General features: G+C 44.9%; 1 protein-coding gene and 1 long non-coding RNA gene across 3 annotated transcripts; both read left to right on the forward strand.

Moving 5' to 3' along the window:
• Positions 1 to 663: 663 nt before the first annotated feature.
• On the forward strand, positions 664 to 5972 carry LOC122375882. Of its 2 annotated transcripts, none has more exons than XR_006255483.1 (3): positions 664 to 876; positions 4926 to 4990; positions 5583 to 5972. It is a non-coding gene; the product is annotated as an uncharacterized LOC122375882 (long non-coding RNA). The 2 variants fall into 2 exon arrangements; XR_006255484.1 differs by lacking the exon at positions 664 to 876 and adding an exon at positions 2298 to 2335.
• Positions 5973 to 9762: 3790 nt separating this feature from the next.
• On the forward strand, positions 9763 to 10786 carry LOC122375883 (prismalin-14-like). The gene is made up of 2 exons (XM_043355455.1): positions 9763 to 9945; positions 10336 to 10786. Exons 1-2 carry the CDS (start codon positions 9937 to 9939, stop codon positions 10558 to 10560), a joined length of 234 nt encoding a protein of 77 aa, XP_043211390.1. The 5' UTR covers positions 9763 to 9936; the 3' UTR covers positions 10561 to 10786.
• Positions 10787 to 15760: the final 4974 nt, after the last annotated feature.

Consider the following 15760-nt stretch of genomic DNA (forward strand, 5'->3'; position numbering starts at 1 on the left):
GTGGTGGGGGAGTCTCAGTGGAATGGCCATGCTGATGAGCCAGCTGTACTCACTCGTATTGCCCCTGATCAGTCGTATGTCCCATGTATTTCGCATCCGGCACTGAATTTGAGCCCCACTGTGCCGCTCTTGACCAGCGGTGTCCCCGGTGATTCGGGAGATGAGAGACCTGACCCAGGCGCGGGTGACAGACTGAGTCCCGCTGGTACTCGTGAAGGGCAGACGGAGGGTTCGGAGACCACCGCATTAGGCGATGCGCCTCTGAGACGCTCTGCGCGGAGCAACAAAGGTGTGGCTCCTGAGCGGTTGACTTATGGGTAATTTTGTTTGGTAGCTGCCGTTGAGCCGTGAGCACTGAGCATTGTCATGTGAAAGTTCTAGCCCGAGTCTCTGTGGTGAAAATAAAGTAGAGCGGACAATGTTGGGTCGAGGGCCCCGACTCCTTCATTTGTTATGTCTCTAGTGGGTTGAATGGAGACTCGTTCGATTATTGCCGCAGATTCAGAGGGATTTAGCTGGAATTTGTGCAGTGTTATAATGTGCTCCTCGATGGTGTCAATTGTCCGGCGCGTGTGTGATTGATTTCTGAATTGTGCTGCCGCTGTTCCGGCCGGTGTTAAGCTGACGTTGAGAGGACTGTATGCTCGTTAAGGGGGAAGTATAGGCGGTGTGCCGCGCAACAATCCGGCGGCTCTACGCCGGTTGCGGGAAAATCAGGTCATGTGACTCAGGTCATGTGACTCCCGCGGGTCGGGAGCCACCAATCGCTGCGCGCCACGATTGGCCGGCGGGTCGGCCGTCCGGGCCGCGCGGCGGCGACCCCGCCATTCGTGCACTGGTTCTGTGTGGTTCGTGACGTGTGCGTCTGCGTGAACGGTAAGATTTGCTATTTTGTTACTATGAATTGTTGTAAACCCTCATTTGTTGTTAACTTTGCTTTGCTTAGTGGTTATTTTTATCGTTGTCTGCATTTGTGCGTTTTAAGTTAATTTTAATCTGTTGCAGGACGCGGGCTAGTCTGTAGGGCTAGTCTGTGGAGCTAATAACAAGTTGATAGCGGAGCTTATGTCTGAGATTTGATATTTGAACTCCGCACCACAAATAAACTTACGAAAGCATAAGCACCGTGTTGTCAATGGGAGGCAGCAGTTGTGACGCAGAGCTCGGCACCCCGGCCCTACAATTAGGTATACAGTGTACCAAATTTCGAAGTTATGGGAAAAAAGCTACAAGAATGGCGAGAGGGGAAAGTTTGATAGAGGTATACCGTATAACTGAACTTGACATAGCGACCTGACCTTAAGTGACCAGTGATAATTTTTACGCAAGTGATGTAGGTAGGTATACCTACCTAATAGGTTATACCAAATTTCGCGGCGCTGCACGCCGCTTTGTTACAAGCGCACACATGCACATACGCACGCACAAAACTGGCAAGTGTGGCAAAAAAAAAACACCCCTACCCATCGGGTGAAGACTAGAAACCCGACCCCCACTCAAAAATCCGTGGCGACGCCCCTGGGTGTAGCTATGTCGAGCATTATGACTTTTTCTAAGGTAAGGTCACTTGACGACCTTGACCTAGAGTGACCTGGTTTGAAGTCTGGATTTGTTTCAGCCTATGCGGAAAAGACGCATGAAAAGGTGTGCCAAAAAAGAACGGTGGCGTGGAGCCCCACAGTTTTTTTAACTAAGCTGTGAAAAACCACATGGGGACGTTCAAACACTCCCGGCCCGGCGTGGATTAACCTGACCTCCGCGTCCCGTAACGGCGCACCTGTTCGAAATTCCGCAAACTGGACGAAATGGCGAGGGGGTTCGCAGGCCGAAACCGCTTTCGCCCCCCCCCCCCAGGTATGAAGAATACTTATAGATCCAGTGATGGATAATCTAGATTTGATAAGTAAAAAAAAACGCAATTTCTAGTGATGATTATAAAGACATTTTACTAATGTTTTCCTCTCTGCGATGATCTATACACGGAATTTTACTCCGTAACCTGTTGTTACATAATCTGCCGCCTATGAGTCGTTACGGTCGCTACAGAGTAATGTATGCCCTGTGATGATGGCGATGTAATTTACGTCGCTGATTTTGCGTCCGATTTCCTACCAGGCGAGTTTCGAGTCAGGCACGCGAGGGCTTAAGCACGGGATTTCTGACCCTTGTCATCTCGCCAATACGGCAGAATTGACCGCACTACGTATCAATTTGGCCGGCATGCTGCGCCGCAGGGGCATTGCGTGCTTATCCCATGGTGGGGAAGGTATAAAACAGGGAGCCCCTTAGTCACCTCTACAGTTGAGGGAACACTTCGCTACTCGCCATGAAGTCGGTACGTATATGGAGGCTGGTCTAGCTGCTGTGTCACGACCGATCCTTAGGACACAACATTGCAGTGTCAAAATTATACATATTTGATCTTCTATCATACCTTTTCTGCTCTTTTTGCTACATAAATGGCTTCTTGCCCCAAAATCTTTGTCTGATTGTTGCTTAAAATTAAAAGCAAAATTATCCAAAAAGATTTATATTTTTAACACAAAACTGTCCAACTTTGTTCAGAATCACTTCTTTTCTTTGAAATCCTAGTCTTTGTCTAGGATCGCTATTTTTTTCCAAAAAAAAATCAGTTAAGTGTTTTCGGTCACTATCCATCATCAGTCGCTTCGTGCGTTTCCACGCGTCAGTTCTGCTCCTTATCAATGAACTGGCTTATGATTGTTTAGTCTTCGATGAAGCAGCATAACTTTCGAATTAAAACGTATTATTTGCAGCTTGAAATTTTGTTTCGATACTATAGGACTTATACTCAATCTTTTTTTCTTCTTTTGAGGGAAGGTGTATTTCTCTCATGATGTACCTAACATGCGTGGCCCGTTAACATAGGTGGGGCATTCCACGATAGATCGTACCACTTTTTTCCAATTTGACACCCTCATCTCTCGGAATTTGACGAGAATTGGTCTCAGGGTAATCAGGGGCTCTGAATCCACCTGTAACAATTTCAGGCTTATCAGATAAGTATTTTTTGAGTTATGGTGTATAACATTTTTTGGATCTTGCTTTGCAGCGCTAGGTTTGGCGGACTGTAACTCTAAGACGGATTATTCAAATGCCAAATATTATATAACATTGAACTTGCAATTAAACAGAGATTAATACGTATTTTTGAAATTTCGAAAAATACGCTTTTTTTGGTATATGACATACCGAGTTTTCTTTCATTTGTATTTTTTGGACTTTGGGACCAATTTTTTTTTGAATTTTTATTTCTTTAAAAAAAATATTTGGCTCATTGTTAAGAAGTATGCAAAAAATTAGGAAGGTGTTCTTTTTATAAATGTATTTTTTACCTCACGATAACGGTTTCGAATAGTGATTTTGGGAGGGGAGCTTACAAATGGCGTGGTAAAGCTGCCTAGTGACAGCACTGGTTACTGAAATTTCAATTGAAGTCTGAGTTATCTGACAAAAAGTGAAAAGAGGGTTTATCCAACCCTCTTTCCTATAAACGCGAGGGTGAAAAAGGCTGTTTGGTTCTGACATTGTTTTGGACGCCAATGACCATAGCTGTCCGAAATGAACGTTACAGGACGCATACATGGTATCCTCCAGAGGTCTCACAACTTGTATATCTGGGAATTTTTTAAGGTAACATGAGGTCAGGTCGGTCACGTGACATCACTACATCATAAGTCAATGGGGAAATATAAAAACTGTTATTTTGGCGCCGAGAATGATCTAAAACTATCTCACGTACATGGTATCGTGATTTCATGCACTCCTTGCAAAATCCAATGCTTCACTTTTGCATTGTTAACCTTGCGTGACGTCATTTATGACGTCACTAGGGTTGTACGAGTTTTTCGTCAATAACTCCCGATCAAATGGAGCTAGAGAGTCGGGAAAGCCACCAATGGACTCGGGATGACCTTCCGAATCGAATGATATGCCATATGATACCCTTTGCCCAGCTTCGTGACCTGAGGGGCTCTGACCTGACCTTGACTCGAGGTCAACTTCTTAAGTTGACCTCACCATAGCAAAAAGTATACCATTCGATGCACCTGAGCTAGACGAACACAATGATGCCAAAATCGTGGCTCTGCGGCCATTTTTTGCGAAGTTATTTACTAAAAACCGAACCCGTAACTTCAGTCACTTGACCTGACCTCAGACGCTACCGGTTAACCTGAGACCTTAAAATCGGGTACCAATCGCTGCGACTTGTAACGGCACACACGCAGGTTTTTTCCGCGAGGCTCTAGCTCCATTAGAAGCGAAACGGCGTGCTGGGGTCGTATGAACCCCTCCGAAACCCATTTTGTTTGCAGGAAAATGAGGAACTTATAGAAAGAACACCTTTCTAATTTTTTTGCATGTCGATTTGCAATGACATGAAGTTTATTTTGAAGAATTAAAAATGTGAAAAATTTTGGTCCCAAAAGTCAATAGAGGCAAATGAAAAAAGATTAAGGTTTTTGCTCAATAATGAAAATTTTTCTTTGGAATTTTTAAATAGTAATATTAATTTTTGATTCATCGCAAGCTTAATGTTATTTACTTTGTGTTGGCTGCTTAACCCGTTCTTGAGTTATAGGCCATCAAACTTACCGTTACAAACCGAGGTTAAAAAATGTAGTGCAATATAACTCAAAAAGTTTTGATCTGAGAAGTCTGATATTTTGCCAGGCGTCTTTGGGGCATATGATTACCCCTAGGACCGATTTTCATTAAAATCTGAGAGATGAGGGTGACGGGCCTGGTACGATCTATCGTGGAATGCCCCAGGTAGTAAAATACCTAATTAGGTAGTTGAAGTGCATTCTGAAAGAACTTGTTACCACAATCAGTCCGTCATTCCTTGAGTGGACGCCCTGCTGCAAGTTTCACATGTAACAATTATTCGGATCTGTTTGCAGGTTGTGTTCGGTCTGATGCTGCTGGTGCTGGCGCTGCTGGCTATCAGCCAATCGGAAGCCACTGGGTACGTAACTCGCTGTCCTCAGGCTCCTATGCGTAATCAACAGAATTAGATGATTCGTAAATGTAAAAATAACTTTTTGACGCAGATTTCTCACCTGAAGTAAAACACCTTTTGTCCTTTCCCGTGCGCAAAATAAGTTGAATGACATTTAGCCATTAACCGTTACCAAAAATCGACATTGAATGTTGATAACGCTATGAATACTGTTTCGTTCAAGCTCAAAATAATGTGCACAAATGGGTACAGTTTTCTATGGGGAGTCATTGCACGATGCTTCAGAACATTTCACGCATTTTGAGTAGCTTATTCCCAATGTCCCAAGCTAAAAGAGCAAGCAGATACATCCGAGTTGTATGTACGTTTCCATTTATACCTTTATCTGTTACTGTGCGTTACTACCTGATGCTTGAACGCTATTACATTGTTTGTGCTTCGTGCTCGTTTACATTTGAACGTAAAATTGAAGCACGTCTCTCTCGCATGAACTCCCCTCTGGTCCCCATATTTCTAGCACACATCATCTCCACGGCCCGCCCCTATGTCGCTGCGACCCTGAACCCTAAGTTGACCGGTTTGTGCACATCCCCAACAGGTTCGGATACAGGAGATACCCGTACTACGGTGGCTACGGACTGGGATACGGCGGGCTGGGCGGCTTCGGACGCTACAGCAGTTACGGATACGGCTATCCGGGCTTCAGCTACTACGGCTGATCTCTTCTGTAGCTCGCGACGTTGCGTGTCTTGGTGTGCCAGCCAGGGAGGCCATTGACCTCCGATGCAAATGCTGATGTAAGATGGTTTTACCCGTATTTTACTGGCATTTTTATGTGGTGGTTTTGGCACCAGAATTCGAATATGGTGGAGGTAAATCTCTCGCCAGGTAATGTCATCTGGCTCCCCCTGCGATGAGGTGTTTTGAGTAATGTGTCTTACATGTAACGTTCATACCACAATATCAAATACATTCGTTGGTTACTGAAGCGAACGTTTTAAGGTGAAACATCAAAATGCCAGTGACATTCTTAATAGAACCTTCCAATACTTTTTCTCCTAAAGGTTGCTAAATCGCTTCGCATCTGCAGCAATGATCTGGTTAATAAGACCCACTTGATATGTAATTGCACGACACGTATACCAACTAAAAAAAAAACAAAATGGATAAAACATCATACTATGGACATCATAAAAGCATCTATATTATGCTCTCGATGCACGTCATGATAATAGGATAATTGTCTTTTCAAAAAAGTTATCCTAGTATTACGTACAAAGCAATACTTTCGTGACGCTTAGCACAAGTTAAAAACTGTAATGTTTGTCTGTCATTGGTCAATGGTGATAACATTTGACCGGGTGTTTTAGATCTTCCAATGCTGCTCGAAAAAAATTGCGCAGGGAGCATTTAACAACCACACAGTGACACAGGTACTTACAAACGAAAACACATTTCACAAACATTGGCCCATGCTTTAGAAACTGATAGTAAATTTCATCCTCATGCTAGGTGCATTTTTATTAGAATCTGTATGACACCACAAAGTATACAAATATAAAACACGATTTTGACTCAGAAACCGAACAAGGCGTCATACTTGCGCACGTCGATCCAGGCGGTTCCAGACTGGTCGGGATCACCGTGTTCCTGGTGGGATGATCAATGACATCACGTATTACAAATTACATAACGTGCAGGCTGCCGGCGCAACGAGAAGTAACCTTGGCAGCCCACGACCTAACCAACCATTGCGGATTAGCGGCGCAGTGATTCAACGCAAACGCTCAATGTCAGACGCTTAAAAATGAGAAATGACCTTATAGGGCTGTTGGTCAGAAAGAGGGAGGCGGGAACATATAGAGGCGGGGAACAGGAAGATGGACGAGAAGCAGAAAAGAAGGCGGGGAACAGGTAAGGATGGAACCGGAGAAGGAGGCAAAAAGATAGATGGAAACGGGAAACATGATGAGAGGCGGGGATAGGAGAGGCGGAAAGAGGAAGAGAGACTAGGAACAGCTAGAGAGGCGGGGTCAAGAAGAGGGTCGCGGAGCACAAAGGAAGACGACAGACATTCCTAGCCCGCGCCCAGCCGTGCGGTCCGATCTCTCGGGCAATCAGCAAAGAGGGAGAGGTGTTTTACGCCCCACTCTAACTCTTCTTCTGGGCCGCATAGCGATAGACAACGGACGACACTCAAAAGGTCGTTACGATCCAATATATCAAGAAGTTCTGACAAAAGCAGAGCGGCTTGTTGCTTGTTGGTGCAATTGAATTACGAGAATTATAATATTCTAAGCCTGAAATTGTGCAAGAACTAGCAGATCCTAGGAATAACTCATGAATGATGAGTTATTCTTGAGTTAATCTTGTATACAAACAAGATTAAGGCCAGATAGCCGTCTCGACACACTGACACAATTCTTAAATTGCTTGTATTGCGACATATGAGCTCGTTATGACCTGGCTATAACCATATGCCATCCACTGAATGCGTCATGACGCGAATTATAGCCTTCATCATTCGGCGTTTATCTTAACACCAAATTGGCTGATATCAGTTACCTTCAGCTTAGTCAGACAATGCTGTAAGAGACTATTCTTACCACTACAGTGTCACGCTTTGAAGTTTGACATTTGGCAACTGGCAGCACATGCAACCAAATCGCTGATTTGCCGCAAGTGCCTCTGCAAGTATTGAGCAATGCCAGCATTGAGCAGGTCGTACAATGTGCGCATTGATTCACTACTGCCTTAGTATCAGCCTACTGCACGTGTTTTGTGAGTGATTTGTTCCATTAGGTATACCGTATTCCTTTGGTCTTTGTCTGTAGCAGAGTGGCTAGACGGACTTTTTATAGTATTATCACGTTGCCGAGGTCATTCTTCAATCCACCCCAGACACATCAGCTCAGCTCACATATTAAATGCTCCAGAATTAGAACTGGCAGTGATACCATTGCCGCATGCTACGACAGGAAACAACTACGGCCATAATCTGATAAGGATGTCTAAAACCATGCTTCACGTATTTCGACCAGGATGTGAACATCGTTGATAAGATGGGATGGGATGAAAACTAATTCCGTTACATACCATCTCTCCTAAACAAAAGAGATATTTTACTACAGCTGCAGAAAATGTCTTACAAAGATGGGGAAAAAGAAAGAATAAGCCAGCAAAACTAGTTCCGAAAATCGACATTTCAATGTTTTCCTAATTTATTGGATATAAGTCATAGATTAACAATTGTCTTTCGATGCTCTGTGATTCCATATTTGTAGTTAAAATGCAATGGCTAGTTGTATTACGGACTACGCATGGCACCTTATGCCTCTTATGCACCTTATGCACCATCGCCTCTTGATTTAATTGTGGCAGAGGCTTGCTCGAAAGCTCACCAATCATCGAGGAAATCGTTTAATTAAATCATCTGCTGGCACATATCGGTAACAGCAAAGGATTTGAAACTCGCCAAAGGTAATGGGATAATGAGCCCGATTCAGCCGTATGAGAGCAGCTGAGTACTTGGTGATGCTTTGTTGTGTTTGTTGAATAGCAAGATCGGGGTCAGTCATGGGAGTCTCCACTCGACTTTCCTCCTTTCTCTAAAATGTTCATCCGATGTGTCAGGCACGCCGTGGTTGAGCTGTATGTCTAAAGTCTTCATGTTTTATCTTCTTATTTATCTTCTCATTCTAGCAGCTGCACGCCAACATAACTGTGAAAGCCGCAGAATATTAAAATGCTCATATCAGTTACTCTCTTCCCTTCTCTTCCCTCTCACTCTCTCTCCTCTCTCTCTCTCTCTCTCTCTCTCTCTCTCTCTCTCTCTCTCTCTCTCTCTCTCTCTCTCTCTCTCTCTCTCTCTCTCTCTCTCTCTCTCTCTCTCTCTCTCTCTCTCTCTCTCTCTCTCTCTCTCTCTCTCTCTCTCTCTCTCTCTCCAAGAAATAATTGAAAAGTTTAATTTTAAAAAGTTACCACAGCCGCGCGGTTATAGGGTGACCGGAGGGGTCATATTAATTTTTCGATGGATCAGACATTCTCCGTGCGCATGCGTACAGGGCTTCTTATTTTGTTCCTGTAAAAGGGTTATTTTCCGCAGGCTGCTCATTCATAAAAAGATACCTTTTTGGAATGCAGGTGATCAGCTTAAAGCTTACATAATATAATGCGTATGTTATATAAGCGGCCATTATGAAACACAGGGTGATAAATTTCACGCGAGGATCATCTTACATTTTGGCTTTGGCGCTTGAGGTGTTCCAGGGAAAATTTCAAGGGAGCAAGCACCAGGCTTTGGCTTTGTGGTACCCAACATAAACGTTGGAATTTATTATTATCCTCGACACAAATAGCAAAACGATGAAATTACAGAAGCCGGAAAACGTGACCACTTTTCTGGAATATGGGTCAATTGAATATAGTTATCTGGCACATCTGACTCACATATGGCAAATGAATGAGACCGAGAACCCAGTTACAATGAATTGTGCAACCACACTCTGCTTGATCGCGCAATCGATAGCGTTGCTAACGATTCGTGCACGATTAACACAGAAGCAATTGAGAACACTGAATCACTACCGTAAAAAGACGACAAGACCTTTGTAGCTGACAGGAAAAACGCAAGCTTTGTCCCAGATCTTGTTGATTTCGTTAGATCCCGTTGCCACACGGGGACCATCTAGCCTCAACTGAAGGGCGCGCCGGCTCCGGTGCAAATCCAAGGTCCGGCTCCGAGTCTGGTCCATCGTGCTGTTTCACGGGCGACGGCTGGCGATGATAGCGGACATTTCTACAGAGATTACTGCGTTAAGCGATTCAATCCCAGCGGCGGCGCCCCGACGCTTCAGGGTTTTCCGCGATGCACTAAGCCAGGTGTGAGTATAAAGAGTAGGCCGTCCGACCGACTGGCATAGTATCTCATCGGCAGCTCTTCAGAACACATCATGAGGGCGGTGGGTAACAGACAGTGCTGGAAAGGCGCGGCAGTGATGGGGTGGACAGAGTTCTATACTAGCGAAGGGCTGCGAAGGGGCGTTGCCGCAGTGTCAGTGCGAATGAAAACAATGGAGCCACCTTGTGCAGCATTTTGTGAGATCAGCGTTGTGCTTAATTTGATAACTGGAAGTGAAAGTTTTATCGGAAAAGTAAAATTGTGTAGCGTTTTTGGTGTTATTGCATCGATTTAGATGCATATTTGCTGAAATTACTTCATTCGCTCATTACTCATAACTTCATTGGCCGTCTTCTGCTATGTTATGCTAGGCATTTATCATGAACTCTTTTTCGGCTCTTCTAACACCTTTGGTTTTCATAGCTGACCATTCGCTCCCCTTTTCCGGCAGATCGCTATCCTGTGCGCGCTGGTGCTTCTGCTGGCCGTGGCCAACGCCACAAAGGGCAAGGGCTTCGGCGGCGGCGGCTACGGGGGTGGCTACGCGGTACACCACGTCTATCATCCTGTCTACTACCACCCGCAGCCGATCTACTACGGAGGATACGGCCACGGCGGCTATGGCTACGGTCACGGCGGCATCAGCCACGGCGGCGGCTACGGCTACTGGAAGTAGATTGACACGGACACGGCATGAATTATTGCTCAACCTGGGTCAGTCGGAATGGCGCTGAAAAGCTGTTTCGGCTGGGAGATGTGAAAATTATCGCAAACATTTTTTATACGGCTCACTGCGTTCATTTCATTGCTGGATATATGAACCATGAACTGTGAACAATACCTGTGACTGTTTGGCACTGATATCACCGTTTTAGTGTTGAATACATGTGATATGAATGTGTAGATTACATACATGCGTTTAAACGTTTCAAGATTTCCCACGAATCTTTTCGGATTATGAGCATGTGTAAAATGACACAAAAAGGTCAAAAGGGTGAGATTAAACTGAGTGACCATCCCACCTTTATATTAGTTTTGAGTTTTGAGTTTGAGTTTCGAATTGGCGAATGGGCTAGAGAGAGAATTTTTGTGATGCCTTCTGTTAGCGGGTGCAACTGATTTGTTTTTTCAAATTTGGGCACGAGTTTCCGGATTTTACCAAAAACCTGTGGCAGATGACGGGTCAAATTCTTAACTTTACGATCAAGTAAATCTCAACTAATCCTCTGCGAGTAGGGTGGCTTCCGTTGACCACATGCCTACTGCCATCAAAAGTTCCGGACGGCGACTGCCACCTCCCCTTATCCCTCCGCAGTCCGCAACCACTCCCCTCGGCCCGGCCCGCTGCGCTGGCTGCCTCCGCGTGTCAGGCTTCGGTCAGTGCTACCAGTGGCTCTCAAACATTTCCGCTCAGCCGCGGCTGGGACAGGTGGCGCCTTCCCTCAGAGTCGCGATACTTTCAAGAGAGACTATACCCCTATTCCTGGCGGGGGGGCCTCAGGAGCCCCCCCCCCCCCTGAGGTTTTTTGGTTATATCTCCCAAACGCTTTGAGCTAGGAAGCTCAAATTTTCTGACTTTTTCTAAAAGGCTTTTATGCAACATTTCTGAAAATTTTGAGTTGATCTGACCTCAGGTCAGGTCACCAGAGGCGGTTTGGTGACCCTACCTCAGAAAAGTTTGCAATCACGCCAGAGCTAGAGTTTTTGACCGATCAATTTCTTCTCTTCAGGCTTTAGTTAGCGTACCAGTATGTGCAATTTGTATATCTCAGAATTTTCATATCTGTGACCTGAGGTCAGGCCAGACTCGTGACCTTTACATTGCAAGCCTATGGGAAAATATTGAAACGCCTCCTGCTTCGTGTAAACGAGTCAAAACCACCCAGTTCTTTCAGTATTATGGAAGATTATCTCATCGGTGATGATCCTGGTGCCGCTAATTGACAGGGGCACCGGCAAAGGTCATCTGAGGTCATGTGACGTCATAAATCGTTTTTCTGTCAATAAATCACGACATGATGGTGCTAAAGGCTTGTAAGTGGTACCAAACTGCTCGCCTGGTCAAGGCGCGTCGTTTGGTATGCAGCATGACCATACCCCACAACCTCATTGATGAATGACCTGACCTTGACCTCAGGTCAAATTCTAAATTGACCTGTGAAGGTCATCACATACTTATTTCGCATCGCCTCGGCGAGAGCAACAAAAAATGTATTGGTTTTATGTCTCTATGTTTCTTAGTTTAAAAGTTATATAGGTAACTAATTCCAAAACATTTTATCGGTGATGACCTCTGGTGACCTCAATATTGACCTGACCTGAAAATGTTTCATGTAAAAGTTGTAGATCTTTAAACGACCTATCAAACGCCGTTCGCCGTTTGTCGCTGCGATGTGTAGTTTTTGAGATCTGAAGGGGGGCCGAATCGGCCTCCCCCCCCCCCCCCGCCAGTTTCTTGTCCCGGCGGAGCCCGCCAGGAATAGGGATACAAGGGCAGCTGATGACCAGCGATCACTCAAAAGGTCATGTTAGGTCATCAAAGGTCACCAGCAGTTTTTCGACCATAATTATGGTCGAAAAACTATGTATGTCCCATCAAAAGTTATAACTTTTGATGGGACATAGTACCTAGAGCAATCGATTCGAAACGGGCGGGTCTGGAATGTGTTCAGGTCATCAATACGAATCGACTGATTTGCATCGTGCTCGTTTCCAGTCAAGGCATGAACTTGACCTGAGGTCAAATTTTGAATTGAACTTTTCTGGTTCATTCGTTGCATCTTGACAAAATAAAGAATGATGGTAAATGAATTTCAAACGGTTTTTGACACCACTGTTGTTACAAAAAGTTTTGTCAAAACAATTTCGGCAAAATGCGTCTATCTTTTTTTTTTTGCCTCTTTGGCCAAATCGTTAACCCGCGCCGGGCCGGGGGGTGTTTGAACACCCCCCCCTGCGGTTTTTCGCAGATATCTCAAAAAACGGCGGCGCGGAGCGCCGCCGTTTTTGGCACACCTGTTTGTGCATCTTTTCCGCACGCGTTGTGAAAATTTCAGACCCAGGTCACCTTAGGTCAGGTCACCAGGTCACGCCAAGTGACCTCACCTCAGACAAAAAAATAAGAATGCTCGTCATAGCTACACCGATTGATCGATTGCCTTGAAACTTTCAGCGATTGATAAGAGCAACATCATCTATAAAATGTATATCTCGGAATTTTGATATCGGTGACCTAAGGTCAGGTCAATTTTGCGGCCTCTCCATTATAAGTCAACGAGAGAAAATTGAAAAGCGTCTGTTTTGCACGAACGCTATTCTAGACACTCTCAAACATCAAGATGTAGGTAAAATTGACACACTGAACCGGAAAATAGCACCTGTGACCCCTCGTTATGTCCCCGAGGTCATCTCAGGTCACGAACAGAATCTAACAGTTTTTCGCTAATAACTACTGATAGATACGTGCTAGAGCGCTGAAAACGCCTTAAATGTGTTCGGCTCGACGTTACGGATCGACTGATATGCAATATGACCTTTTCCGGTCAGGTCAGACCTTGACCTGAGGTCAAATTTTCAAGTTGACCTTTCAAGGTCAAATTATAGTTCATTCGACGCGTCTTGACGAGAGGAACACAATGGTGACAACAGTAATGTCATTGCTCTTTTGAGTCAAAAGTTATTGCTGAAAAAAAAAAACGCTTTTCGTAAAAAACGGCTATTTTTGGAGTTTTTGCCCTCTGGAGGCTAAACGTTTACCTGAGGTCAAATCTGAGAACAATATTCAGAAAGGTCTGTAAAAGGGCTATCGAATGCGCTTTCCGCGGCGCTGTAGCTCTATCGGTTCCCGAGATAGCCGTGGGCAGTTTCCAAAATGTTGAAATAGTCAACATTTTACCTTTGGTGACCTCTGGTGACCTGACCTTTGACCTGACCCAAAAAATGACCGAAGTGTTTTCGTCCTTATTTTGGACGTTCTTTCGATTGCCGCTTACCGCGTGTCGCTACGTGTCCCAGGAGCCGAGTTAGAAGGGGGAGGGGTGTTCAGACACCCCAGGCGAGTGACCTGGCCCGGCGCTGAATCTCAGAGCACCGACCCGGCGCGGGTTAATGTCAGGTCAAATCTGATGAAATGTTAGCAAAACCCTTTGAAATACCTATTGAATGCGCTTTTCCACGACCCTAGCTCTTTTGGTTTACCTACGAAATATACGCCAACGTATTACAGCTGTCAAAAAGAGGAATTTTCGCATTAGTTTTATCTTTGGTGACCTCTAGTGACCTCAGCGATGCAATCGAAAAATGACCTTTACGATTCTGAAAAAAATCGATAGTGAGCTATCTATGGCTTTTTCGCGTCTTGTTACTTATAGCCTTCTCAGTTTTTTTTTGGTGTGTGTGTTTGGGGGGGGGGGTTATAGGGGAAAGTGGGGTAAGACGGACACCTTAACTTTGGAGCCATTTTTCGGCCGGTTAGAAACATCATAGAAACGGGAAACTGAGTGAAAACCTCTTTTAGACATTTTACTTCCATTTGCCAGAAGATGAGACTTAGACCTGATTCAACAAATAAACTGCAGCTATTTTTGCAAAACCTTGCAAAAACCCGTCTTACCCCACCCCATGGGGTAAGACGGTCACATGGGTAGGGCAAGACGGCCAGCTTCTTTCACCGACCAGTACAGCTCGCAACAAATGCCCGAAATTAGCTGCATTGATACAGTCGCTCGTTGGTCTCAAGTGCCTCGGAAATGGCAGTATACAAGATTTGTGCAGAAGGCGTATGCTCGTATATAGGCCCTAGATCAGAAGTCATGTAGAACCGTTTTTCACATTCATCATTCGAGAATAAACTGTGCCGAAGGAATATTGCTAACATGTCTGTGAGTATCGGAATCGAAGATATTCTTATAAGAAATGCTTCTTTTTTTCCTACAGCAACAAAAATATTTTCACCATTACAGACCCATTGGATTCATAGTTGCCCGTCTTACCCCTAACTCAATGTAAGAAGTTCAGCACAATTTTTCTCTGTGGACAATTTGATGCAGACAAAGCAAATCCGCGGTAAATGAACACTGGTGGCATATGAGTGTACCACAAGTGATTGCGAGTTTTTAGCTGTATAGTGCTGCACACAAAAACTTGCACAATACATTATGGATGTTTTCAATGAAATTAGTGTTTTAAAGAAATCAAAATAAAAGATTATCGACTGAACACAAAATCACCAAACTTCAATGGTGGTGTGTAGTGGGAAAGACAATTCTGGTCCTAATTTTTCTCGCTCGTAGCGCTATTGGTTTGGTCTGCAGAAGGGGTGCCCGTCTTACCTACCCTGACCGTCTTACCCCACTTTCCCCTAGGGTGTGGCCAATTACGCCCCCCCCCCGACACACACACCACCGCCACTGTGACAATGTTTACTAAAATGCCCACCAAGGCGCTGGTCTCATCCATCAATCATCTTTTACCTTCGATCTGATCAAAAACACAGGAAGGAACAACTCATAGCATTTCTGACGAACTTTTGCTCCCATCTGTCGTTAGTGATTGAAAAGAAGCAATAGACTGGCCCCCTCCCCCTCATCCACCTGGAACCCCAGCTAAGCTGGTGCTAAGCATTAGCACCTTGCAAGGCTAGGCTATGCAAACCGGCACTTGATAGCACAGGCAGCGTCGCCATCGGTCGATTTGTCTTACACTGGTGTTCGTCTTACCCGCTAGGTGGCGCTGAGTGCGGCGAACATCGGTGGCTGGTGTATGCTTGCTGATCAATGAGGATGAGATGTTCCTAAAACCAAGTTCTTGAATTGAGGGGCTTTGAGCCATGATCTTGACCTGATGTCAACGTCGTTTCTCTTACCCATAAGTATTTC

This window comes from Amphibalanus amphitrite, unplaced genomic scaffold, assembly GCF_019059575.1.
Source record: "Amphibalanus amphitrite isolate SeventyFive unplaced genomic scaffold, NRLGWU_Aamphi_draft 001947F_arrow, whole genome shotgun sequence".
In the NCBI taxonomy this organism is placed as follows: Eukaryota; Metazoa; Arthropoda; class Thecostraca; order Balanomorpha; family Balanidae; genus Amphibalanus; species Amphibalanus amphitrite.